This window comes from Hydra vulgaris, chromosome 04 (assembly GCF_038396675.1).
Source record: "Hydra vulgaris chromosome 04, alternate assembly HydraT2T_AEP".
Classification (NCBI taxonomy): Eukaryota; Metazoa; Cnidaria; class Hydrozoa; order Anthoathecata; family Hydridae; genus Hydra; species Hydra vulgaris.
The window spans coordinates 4,517,563-4,530,000 of record NC_088923.1 but is presented as its reverse complement, the minus strand read 5'-3'; the positions used below and the strand labels follow the sequence as shown (position 1 = coordinate 4,530,000).

Sequence of the window (12,438 nt, the reverse complement as noted above, 5' to 3'; positions counted from 1 at the left end):
TATATACATATGTATATGTGTGTGTGTATATATATATATATATATATATATATATATATATATATATATATATATATATATATATATATATATATATATATATATATATATATATATATATATATATATATATATATATGATTTAAATGTTGACATCTTGTACGAAAGTATATATATATAAACTACTTTAAAACATTAGGTAATATGAACTCTCTCAATAATAAATAATTTATATGAAACTTTCGCTGAATTATAGGCATCATCAGCATATAGTATAATATAATTACAAAAATTGTGACCATTAAATAACAACAAAGATTTTTAAATTTTAACGTCACCTTTATAATGGTTTCTTTTACTTGAATATGAAAAAAATAAAGTCCAAAAATTTGTTTTAACATATTGTCCATTGTCCAAATTGATACCACTGTACATTGGAGAACATTGTTGTCTTTGAATCTCCAAGGCTTCACGGACTTTTCTTTCATGTTTTTTAGCCTCAACTTTAAGTGTTTCTGCTTTATTTCATTCAATGCCCTCATTGCAATTTGCTTTATGCAAACCTAATGCAGACTGGTTTAATTTGCCATCACTCAAAAATTTTTGGTGTTATTGAACCCTTGTTCGTTTTGATTTGAAGTTTTGATTCACCTATAATCCAGCGAAAATTTCAAATAAATTATTTAGTATTGAGAGAATTCGTATTACCTGATGTTTTAGAGTATATATATACTCTTGTACAAGATGTCAACATTTAAATCATTCATAACAGCTAAATACAGAGCTGAAATTTACCCAATAACCAAAGAATTACGAAAATCTAAAAATCAATTTATATTTTCATAAAAATGCAAGAAAAATAAACAAATTCCGAAATCTTTACAAATCAATTGTCCTGTAAATTCAAGGAAAGCAAGAAGTATTATTTTTAATTTTAGATATGAACTATTAGTTTGTACAAAAAATGACTATAAAAGACGATACTTTAATCTTATTAATATTACTAAAAACCTCGAGAGAGATCTTAAAAATAAAATTGAAGACAAAGACTATAATCAAGTGCTATATACCACTGAAAAAGCTTGCGAAAATGTTTATAAAATCTAAAGAACAATTAAAATTATATATAATATATATATATATATATATATATATATATATATATATATATATATATATATATATATATATATATATATATATATATATATATACAGTGCTCGAAGTGAGGCGGGATGCGGAGGGATGCTATCCCCCCACCTTTTTATGTAGTATAAACCATTCTGCCACCTTTTTTATAATTCTCTATATATCGTCCCCTCAGTATTATCTTGTTCTATGTCGCTAAACTATGGTTTTGAAAAAAAGGCATTTGAATTTTCAAAAGCCCTAAAAATGTTCAAAATAAACTTTGCACCAAATTTTGTTATAAAATTGTCAAGGTCAATATATAATACCCTTATAAACCATTTTTAGAAAATTATTGTGTATTTAGTGTTAAAAAAAATGATTTTTGACTTTTGAGATAGAACAAATTACTGACAAACTTTACAAAATACAAAAATTGTTCTATGTCAATTTCTTTTGGTTTTTTTAATTATAATTTGTCCAAACATGCACAAATGTCTTATTTGGTGAATGTTTTGAATGTATTTCTTACCAAGGACGGATACAAAGATGGGAGTATCCCCCTCCCCCCACCCCCCACCCCCATCTTAAGAATTATCAATCTTCAAAATATTATTGATAGAAATTAAAAAAAAAAATACAAAATATTATTTTGCAACATTTGAATTTTTGGCAAAAAAAAGTTAGTTATATGCACATTTAATATATTTATTAGTAAACTAATTTATAAGCATTTTTTACGCTCTTCGCGTGCATCTTATTTTTGTTCAATATGACTTAGATGCTGAGCCCATTCACAATCATTTAAAGTACCTTCAGCACTTTTGATTTTAAAAAATTTACACTAATTACACCTATCTTTTTTTCTTTGCCGGAAAGAATTATTGAACTTAGTTAGAAAAATGATCAAATGAAACAGTGATTTTAGCTGAAAAAATCATTTTTTTTGGTCATATAACCCCCTCCCCCTTAGGACAATGACCTGGATCCACCCCTGTTTTAGACATTATTTGGTTGTGTTCAAGTAAAACATTTTTTTTTTCATGAAACAATTATATTAAGACATAAATAATTAAGAAAAGTACATGGGAGATGCACATGAATTACTAAACACAAAGAGTTGCCATATAATTTCTATCAATCTCAGGCATGTAGGGCATCATTTTTTTAATATCTTCATTCTTTTCTTTTGAAAGTAAGTTGCTTTTTTTGGTCTGAATTGACAGTTTTGGTGCAGTTATGGGATATGCTGTAGATTTCTTTTTTCTTAATGATTGGGCACCTGCAAAAACTGAGGTGAAGCCTTCTGCATGTTTTGTTTTAAATGAAACAGTAAAAGGATGATTGGAATAGTATTTTAATTGCTTTAGTTGAGTAAAGGGCACTTTGGTAAAGTTATAGCTTTTAGCTCCAGCTTGAATATTTAAAAAATCAACATCTTTCATCTGCAGGATATTGAAAGGTTTCTGTCGCCTAACAGACTTTAGTACTCTGATCAGACCCAGTGGACTGTATACCTCAGTTTTTTTTAATTTTTGGTCAATGCTGCTGTGAACCGCATCAACCTCTTGAACACAGCCATGTCCGCTTGCAGAAAACTTTTGAGTGATAGATTCAACATCAGGATGAGCATTTAAAAAATGCTTTATTGCCATGCTCATAATACTATTTCTATTTTGCGGAACGCAAGAATCTGACCACAAAATGAGGTTCTTAAGTTGCGGATGGGTGGTAAGCACAGATTCTAAAATTCGTAGGATTGCAGATGCCAAATCATTTCCGGCTCTGCCAGATTGGCTTTCAGACCAGATACAACAATAAACATCTTTATCTAAAGAAAGATGTGCTGTCATGTTATAAACAGACAGCTATAAAAGAAAAGACAGCTATATAAGATAAAAGAAGTTGGATATCTCAGCCTTGGGAACTGTTAAAACATTTTGTAAATCAAAACAGAGAACAGGATGTCCTGACTGTCTGTCTTTTTTGCGCTCTTCGCGTGCATCTTCTTTTTGTTCAATATGACTTAGATGCTGAGCCCGTTCACAATCACTTAAAATACCTTCAGCACTTTTGATTTTAAAAATTTCACACTTATCACACCTATCTTTTTTTCTTTGCTGGAAAGAAATATTGAACTCAGTTAAAAAAATTTCAGAGTATAAGTGCTTTTTAGCCGGTTGAAATCGTTTTTGCTGACAAAAGTCTTGGTAAAGCTCATACAGTCGACTAATAGACAATTCAGACTCAAAGTATTTTCTATTTGTATTAGCACGGCAATAGTGCGAGTCTATAACCGGAATACTATATATGTGTTTCCTAATGCCATCTCTGACCGCGTCAGGAATTTTCTTTTTTGTATGTTTACCTTGTTTTCTTGGGGTAGGCGTGTTTGTATCTGTTTGGAAATGTTTATAAAAATATGAAATTCTTTGTTGGCTTATGTCAAGAGTGTTTAAAAAGAAAGGTTTGCAAACTCTGATGGGAATCCCTGCCAGGTGAAAAAAGTAGGCAAATGAGTATTGCCGCCTCGATGAAATTGCAAGTGTTCGTTTAGTTTTTTTCACAATACGTGTTGTATTTTCACTATAAAAGTGTGCTTTGAGGTCATCATTGAGTCCCCAAAATTTGTTAAATAGTAACTCCCGTTGCTCTTGCGGAAAATAAATGTGGCATTTAAATTTACAGTTAGTACAGTCCTTCTCATTATTGATCTCTCTCTTTCTTCTTATCACTTTATTCCTGCTTTTATACTCCTGGCCAGCTTGACGCCTTTTTTTATTGACATTGCATTTCCAGCTATCTGGATTTCTGGTTCTTTTACGTCCAACTTTTTTTTTTGTCGAGAGTTGCTCTATTGGCACAACTATTTCTAAATCCGTATGTAGTAGCTTATTGTGGAAACTTGAATCGACACTGTAGAAATAAAAAGTATAAACTTTAGCTACATTTAAAAACAACATAATATTAAAAAAAAATCAAAAATTAATGACAATTGGAATTTCATAAGCATCGTAATTAGCAGGGTAATATAAGTTATTTTTTTACAGTTAGGAAATAAATAATATAAAGAATTTAGTCTTACTTAAAGACTTTGCACAATATATATATAGTTATTTAAAGGCACAATATATATAGTTATACATATAGTTATATATATATATAGTTATACATATAGATTTATAGTTAGTTAACTACTAGTACTGTGTATGAGAGCTAGTCTTAAGTTATTTTAACCCTTTAATGCACGATATTTATATAATAGTTGATAATGCACGATATAATAGTTGACTATTTTATCGTTAAAAGAACATAAAATGGAATCCAATTATCGGAAAAATAAAATTTTCCTTTTTATTTTCAAATTTTAAAATTACCATAGTAATAGAAACTACTTACGAGTCGGTATTAAGTAATTCAAAGTCAACTGTTTCTTTTGTAACTAAACCAATAAACTTACTTGACGACATTTTGAAAATATCAAAATAAAAAGTCACGTGACTTGCGCTACAACATTGATTTGCAGATTTGGGCATTAGAACATTATAATACTAAAATGTTTTAAAAAAGTGAAATAGAATAAGAAAACTAACAAAATACGTAAAATTGTAATTAGAACAAAGTCAAATTGAATAAATCTTGACGAAGCAGAGAAGGTAATAATTTATTGATAAGTGGAAATAATACATTATACTTTTTTAAACAATAAAAATTGGTTTTTGCAAAAAAAAAAAATTTGTAGATAGAACAAGATAATACTGAGGGGACGATATAACAATGATTAGGCGGGATGGTATTTTTAATTTACTGAATACCATCCCGTTACTTGTTTTTCTCTACTTTGAGCACTGTATATATATACATATATATATATACATATATATATATATACATATATATATATATATATATATATATATATATATATATATATATATATATATATATATATATATATATATATATATACATATATATATCTCACAAAATCTCATATTTCATCTCAAAAATTAGGCTCTGGAGAATCTTTAACAGTGTCTATAATAAGGGCAAATCTGTTATTTCACTTTTTTTGCATGGTTCAGATTTTGTTACCTCACCTAAAGAAAAGCTGAATTGTTTGCTAAGAACTTTTCATCAATTTCATCTCTTAATTCCACTAATCACATACTACCTGATTTAGCAAACAAACTGTTTGATCCATTGTTTGACATTTGTATCACTCCAGCTTCTGTATCTAAGGTGAATTTATGCTTAGATTCTCTACAGCTTGTGGTCTGGACAACATACCTGATATAGTCTTGCAGAAGTGTTCTCCAGAGCTGTTATCTATACTTTCAAAACTATTTAACAAGTGCTTATCAGTTTCCAGCATGTTGGAAAGCAGCAACTGTTTTCCCTATTTTTTAAAAATTCTGGACAGTGATCTGACTTATCTAATTACCCTCCCATTAGTCTTCTTACTGTCATAAGCAAGGTTTTTGAGTTTTTAATTAACAAACACTTAGTCAATATGGATTTCGATCTTCTTGTTCTATTGCTTATTTTTTAACGGTATAAGCAGATAGGTTTTATTGTGCATTAGATAGATGTGAAGAGGTTAGGGCTATCGCTCTCAACATTTCTAAAGCTTTTATAAAGTTTGATATGGTGGTCTTCTTCAAATGCTTTCTTCTTCTGATACGGTGCATCAGGTAACATCTTTAAAATTATCAAATCCTTCTTTACCAATTGTAGCATAAATGTTATCCTTGATGGACAGCACTCTTCTCCATTTTCTGTAACTTTAGGGGTTCATCAAAGCTCGATCCTCAACCTTACACTTTTTTTTTTTTAATTAAATTTTAATCAAACTTACATTTTAATTAAAATTTAATTAAAAATTAATTTATATCAACGATCTCCCTGAACTTCTCACATCTAATATGACATTGTTGCTGATGATACTACCATTTATTCTTGTCTTGATAAGAAGCCAACACTCTTTTATCGCTTGGAGGGGGCATTTGAGCTTGAATAGGATCTCACTTCTGCTACAGCATGGGGCTCTTAGTGGCTAGTGAACTTTAGCTCAGAAAAAACTCAATTTTTTTTAATTAAATGTTATTGCAACGATCTAGATTTTCCTATATTTATAAATGGCAATGTATTTTTTTTGTTTGTTTGTTATTCACCTCCTCAAGGCCGTTAAAGCCACTACAGATGAGGAGGCTACTTAATAGTGGTTATAACCCTCTCTCAACTCTATAACTCCGAAACACGAACTTCGACAAACAAGGCCGCTGCGTGAAGAAACAAGTTGAGCGCGGTACTACCAGGGACGTGGTGGGGATCGAACTCGGAACCTCTCGCTTATGAAGCGAGCGCTTTACCACTACACCACTACCGCATATGATGAGTTATGTACCCTTTGTCTACTAGGATTAACTCTTACTTTTGATTAGCATCTGCTAAGGTTGTAATCAAAAATAGCATCTGCTAAGGTTGCATGTCTTTATCGTGCTCGCCATTTTCTCACTCTGGATTCTATTTTTTATCTCTAAAAAATCTCAAACCCATCCTTGTATGGAATACTGTTGCCATATCTGGAGCGGATTTTTGAATGATACTTTTATTCTTTTAGACAAGACACAAAACCACCTTGTAAACATAGTTGGACCTGCACTTGCAGCTTAGTCTTATTCATCAATTTTTTTCCTAGAACATCAGTTCTTTAGAACTCGTTACCTTCTTGTTTTCCTGATTCATATAATTTGCAATCTTTTAAGTCATCTGCTAATCGTTGTCTTGCTTTATAAACTTCATCTTTTATCTTCTAGTAACTTCCAACTCTAATAGTGGTTGCTTGCAGCCTTGTTGAAAGTAAAGATTTAAAAAAAAAAAAAACTTTTTTCACTGAAACATTGGTCACACTTTTATTAGTATAATAAGTGTGACAAACTTTGTAAAATATTGTTTTAGTAAAATCACTTCAACTCATACTAATATTGCATAGTAGCCAAAATTCGATTTAGCAGGAACTTGCTTTAGTCAAACATTCGTTAAGCCGAATCATTTTTCTTGGTCATGAAAAACAAACCATTTTGTAAATCTCTTATACCGATTGCAAATAATTGACAATTTTAAAGCGGGTTCTCTAAATCAGCACAGCTTTATTGCTATGCAATTAAGTCAATTAATTGCAATCAGCATAAGAGATTTATAAAATGGTTTGTTTTTCTATTACATGCATAACTTTGATAGCTCAGTGTTTCGTTGTTTTGCGAGGGTTCAAATTAGCCCTTTAGCACAATACATTTTTAATTTTTTAAATCTGGTTGTATATATTTATAGAAAATAAATAAATGTAGCAAAAAAAAACTTTTAATTGTTAAAATAAAATTTTAAGATTTTTGCTGGCTGCGGGCTGTTTTTTATTTTTATTTTTTGCTTCCACCTTCTGGAGTAGCGGGATGAATTTATTGACTTTTTTCTCTAATTTTTTTTAGACGATGTGCAGCTTATTAGGACTAATTACCTGAGCACATTAAAAGCATAAGTATCTCTGTCATAACATATGTGCAACAAATTTCTCCAGATGTTTTGATGTTTTTAGAAATTTAAAATTTCTTTTATTTTTAATTCTCTCTTTTTTGTTTGTTATAGTATACCTATATATAATTTATTTAGAAAGCGGTATGCCTATATATAATTTAAATAGTATATATAGTATACCTATATATAACTTATTTTGAAAGCGGTAGTGGTGTAGTGGTAAAGCGCTCGCTTCATAAGTGAGAGGTTCCGAGTTTGATCCCCACAATGTTCCTGGTAGTACTGCGCTCAAATTGTTTCTCGGCGCAGCGGCCTTGTTCGTCGAGGTTCGTGTTTCGGAGTTATAGAGTTAAGAGAGGGTTATAACCACTATTAAGTAGCCTTCTCATCTGTAGCGGCCTTCTCGGCCTTGAGGAGATGAATAACAAAGAAAAAATATATATATATAATTTTTTTATATATGTTATGTATGTATTATCTATAGAACTTCAAAAATGTTTTATTTTGTATTTTAAAAAAACAAAAAAAAATTCGAGCATAAGAACTTGAACCATAGCTATGCACTTCAGAAACGCTGCTAGCTAACCACTTTGGCAATTAAAGTGTATTTTACAACAAATGTTTTAATAGTATTTAATAAACAAAAGACTTTATACAACGTCAAATAAATGCTATAAATCAAAATTAAGGAGATATTGCTGCAATGCAATTTTCAAGTAAAAATTAAACTGTAAAACTTGGTATTTGTTTTAACATTACATAATTTGAAGTTTACATAAGTTAGTTTTTTTTTATAAGAGAATGGGAACGAAAGTGCATACACTTTCGTTCCCATTCTCTTATATAAAAAAAGTGCTGCAATATATGTTTTTCACTATTGTGTTTTATAGTATTTTTATAATGAAAGATAATGGAAACATTGTTTGTTTCAAATGTTTCAGAACATTTATAGAATAATTAATATGCACATTAGAATAATTTAAAGAATTTTGTCGTAGTAATAAAATTTGAAATAAATAAGTAAATAATCTATGTCTTAATTGAAGAAAAATGGGTAAAAAAGCAAAGCTGAGTGTAGAAAATTGAGCTATTATTGTGGCATTACACAAGGAAGGTTATTTAACATGGAAAATTGCTTCAAAAACCAAAGTCAAAATGTAGTCATGAAAGTGTTAATCCGGCTGTAATTAGAGTCGTCATTGTTTGGGGAGGCCTAGAGCAACGCTGTCATGAAGATAAATTTATTTATGTCCAAAGTAAAAGAAATCGTACTCTAACTGCTCCTGAAATTTGCCTTTAACTTAAATCCATCAAGAATCCGGAGTTTGCCTAGAACTTAAATCCATGTAGGAAGAACTTAAATCCATGCAGGTGTAAAACCATGCAGGAAACACCAAAATCTGTTTCAAATCTGTTTTTAATCTGAAAAACAATGACTTTGCAATTATGGCTTTAAACGATGTGTTGCTGCTAAAAATCATTACTAAACATTACTACGCAAACTAAATAAAGTCAAAAAATTGAGATGGGTAAAAATACATAAAGATTAGAAAATTCAACAAATAGCCTCAAATCTTGTTCACAGATGAATCAAAGTTCGAAATTTTTGGAAGAAATCTTCAACAATATGTTCATCAGTTAATTGGAGAATGCATGTCTAAAACAATGCGTGATCCCAACAGTCAAGCATGGTGGAGGATCAACTATGGGCAAGGGATAATTTGCTGGAAACAAAGTTGATGACCTTATGAGAGTTAAGGGCATTATGAATGAAAAAAAAATACCACAACATTTCCAAAAACATGCAGTTCCAAGTGGAAAAATAAAGTGGGTTGCAGATTAGTTTTTTAACAGGATAACAATCCTAAATACACTTCAAAATTCTGCTGAATTATTGCAGCCAAAAAAAATAAAAAGAACTAAAATATATGGAATGACCAACTCAGTTGCCTGATCTAAATCAATCAAGTTGATGGGTGTGGTAGAAGTCAGATAGAAATGTGAGAAAATGCAACTAATGAAAAACACCTTTGGACATTCATAAAAACATGGTGAAATCAAATATCAAGTTGAACAGAACTATACAGAAACAGAACTTCATTGTATGTACAGAGTATGCTGACAGATAAAAATACTGACAGATTTTTTATAATATTATCATATTTTGTTGAAAGATTATTTTATTGTAAACAATATAATTAACTAGAAATTAAATGAAAAAATATGTTTCAAAAACATGATCTTTAAAATAATCTTTTATTTTGCTAAAAAATTTTTAGTAAACAATATAAATAATTACATACGATGAGAAAAAATCTTTTCCTTTTTTTTTGCATGTTATTAAACATTGAACTTTTTTTTTTTTTTGTTAATTCACCTCCTCAAGGCCGAAAAGGCCACTACAGACGAGGAGGCTACTTATTTGTGGTATAACGCTCTCTCAACTCTATAACTCTGAAGCACGAACCTTAACAAACAAGGCCGCTGTGCGGAGAAACGAGTTGAGCGTGGTACTACCAGGGACGTGGTGGGGATTGAACTCAGAACCTTTCGCTTATGAAGCGGGCGCTCTACCACTACACCACTACCGCATTTGATGTATATATATATACCCAATTTATGTATGTATATATATAAATAAATAAATATATATATATATATATATATATATATATATATATACACACACACATGTATTACTGACCCAATATATATATATATATATATATATATATATATATATATCTATATATATCTATATATATATATATACACACACACACATGTATTACTGACCCAACATATTAAATGATTTACATAATAAATAGTTTAAAATTATTAAAGAAAAAAATGATACATACTGCCATCCACTTTGATTTGGCACCCATCAACCAAAGAACTTCAGCTTTTGGACAATGTTTAACAGCATTTTGAAGAAGACTCTCCAAAGATTCTCTAGTTGAATAAAAAGTTGTGAAAAAAATAATATTTGAAGAAGTATGAAACCAGAAAAGATTTTACACTTCTCAATGCTTTTTTATAAAATGATGATCAAACAAAGATTTGACCATAAAACACAGAAACGAAGTTGGCAAATTTTTGCCAACCTCAAAAACTTCTAGGTTGGCAGTAAGGTCGGCATTGCCAAATGTAATATTTTTGTAATATAATAATTTTGATATAAGTACTACTATGTAATACATAGTAGTACTTATGTCAAAATCAATTTTTCAATGGCGGGGTGAACTTTTTTCAAAAGATATGCAAATAATAGTTCATTTCGTGCTTTTTAGGTAAAAGTTCATCAAACTACAGTACAGGAGCATGGGGTTGAAAAAAAGTCATAACCCTAATATATATATAAATATGCATACATAAGTATCTATATGTATATATATATATATATATATATATATATATATATATATATATATATATATATATATATATATATATATATATATATATATATATATATATATATATATATATATGTATATATGGTCAAAATTCGTTATTTTATATGCTATAAAATAACTAATTTTTATGTTCTGGACAATTTGTCCAAAAAATACTTTGGTTTGGTGGATTTGCCTGACAAACCCATCAAAAAAGTTTACAAAAAGTAAACTATTTTGTTGGGTTAAGTCAGACCACACATATAATATTGCGTTTATATTATTGTTTTTACAACTCAACTGTTTGCATATTTTAACAACTAAAGCGAATAAAAAATGCACTGAAAAAAAAATCAAACAAAATAACTGAAACAAAAAAATCTTATATAACGGAAAATGAAAAAAAAAAATGAAACTTAAAAAACCATGTTCGAAAAAAAATAATTTTATATTATGATTTTTAAAACATATAAAATTTGGAAAACTTTTATGTTATTAAACTAATTTTTTAACTTCATATTTTACATATTATGCTTTTTAAAAACTTTTTACAAATATTTTCATTTTATGCGAAATGCTATGTAAAGTGTTTACTTATTATTTTATAAAATAAAGTAACAAAAAATACTTGTAACATTTTAAAATAAGTGATAAAAACCAGGCTGCTAAATTTAAAACAATTTATGGCTTTAGTCTCTTTAAAAAATAAATTACTTCAAAAAAAATGACATACTTTATTAACATAACTGTGCGTTCAACTTCATATTCTGTTTTATATATAAAACATATAGTTCAAAAAATATATACAGTAACCGCAAAAAGTATTGCAACAAGTTGCAGATTTTATCTTTTTTTAGTAAAATATTGCAGCCCTAAAAAGGGCTTTTAAAATATATAGGTTTTAGTATTTAGTCATACTCCCATGAGCATCTATTTTTTTTGTTGTTGTCGTTGTTGTTGTAATTCACCTCCCCAAGGCCAAGAAGGCCACTACAGATGAGGAGACTAATTAATTATGGTTATAACCCTCTCTCAACTCTATAACTCTGAAACACGAACCTTGACAAACAAGGCTGCTGCACGGAGAATGCGATACTACCAGTGACATGGAGGGAATCGAACACGGAACCTCTCACTTATGAAGTGAGCACTCTACTGCTATACCACTACCGCTACTATTACTTCTTTCCAATGATTTTGCATAGATGAAGCAAGCCTATTGCATAATTCTTTGCTAATTTCCGTACACCAGGTCAATTTGAGAGATTCAGTCAATTTCTTCACCGATCCTGTATCATGGCATTGTACCTTGTCCTTCATTATTTTCAAAAGGTTTTCAATTGAGTTAAGATCAGGGCTGTTTCCTGGCCATTCTAGA

At 29.4% G+C, this 12,438-nt stretch overlaps 2 protein-coding genes across 2 annotated transcripts in view; both read right to left on the bottom strand.

Annotated features, from left to right (window-relative positions):
• Positions 1-12,438, bottom strand: part of LOC100206337 (pre-mRNA-processing factor 6) — a 48,905-nt gene that overhangs the window by 12,634 nt on the left and 23,833 nt on the right. The window contains exon 16 of the mRNA XM_065795275.1: positions 10,524-10,617. Within this exon, the coding sequence (XP_065651347.1) occupies positions 10,524-10,617 (94 nt within the window). The remainder of the gene's footprint in view (positions 1-10,523; positions 10,618-12,438) is intronic.
• On the bottom strand, positions 3,015-4,675 carry LOC136078913 (uncharacterized). The gene is made up of 2 exons (XM_065794720.1): positions 4,528-4,675; positions 3,015-4,044 (listed from the first exon to the last, which is right to left on the bottom strand). Exons 1-2 carry the CDS (start codon positions 4,662-4,664, stop codon positions 3,015-3,017), a joined length of 1,167 nt encoding a protein of 388 aa, XP_065650792.1. The 5' UTR covers positions 4,665-4,675.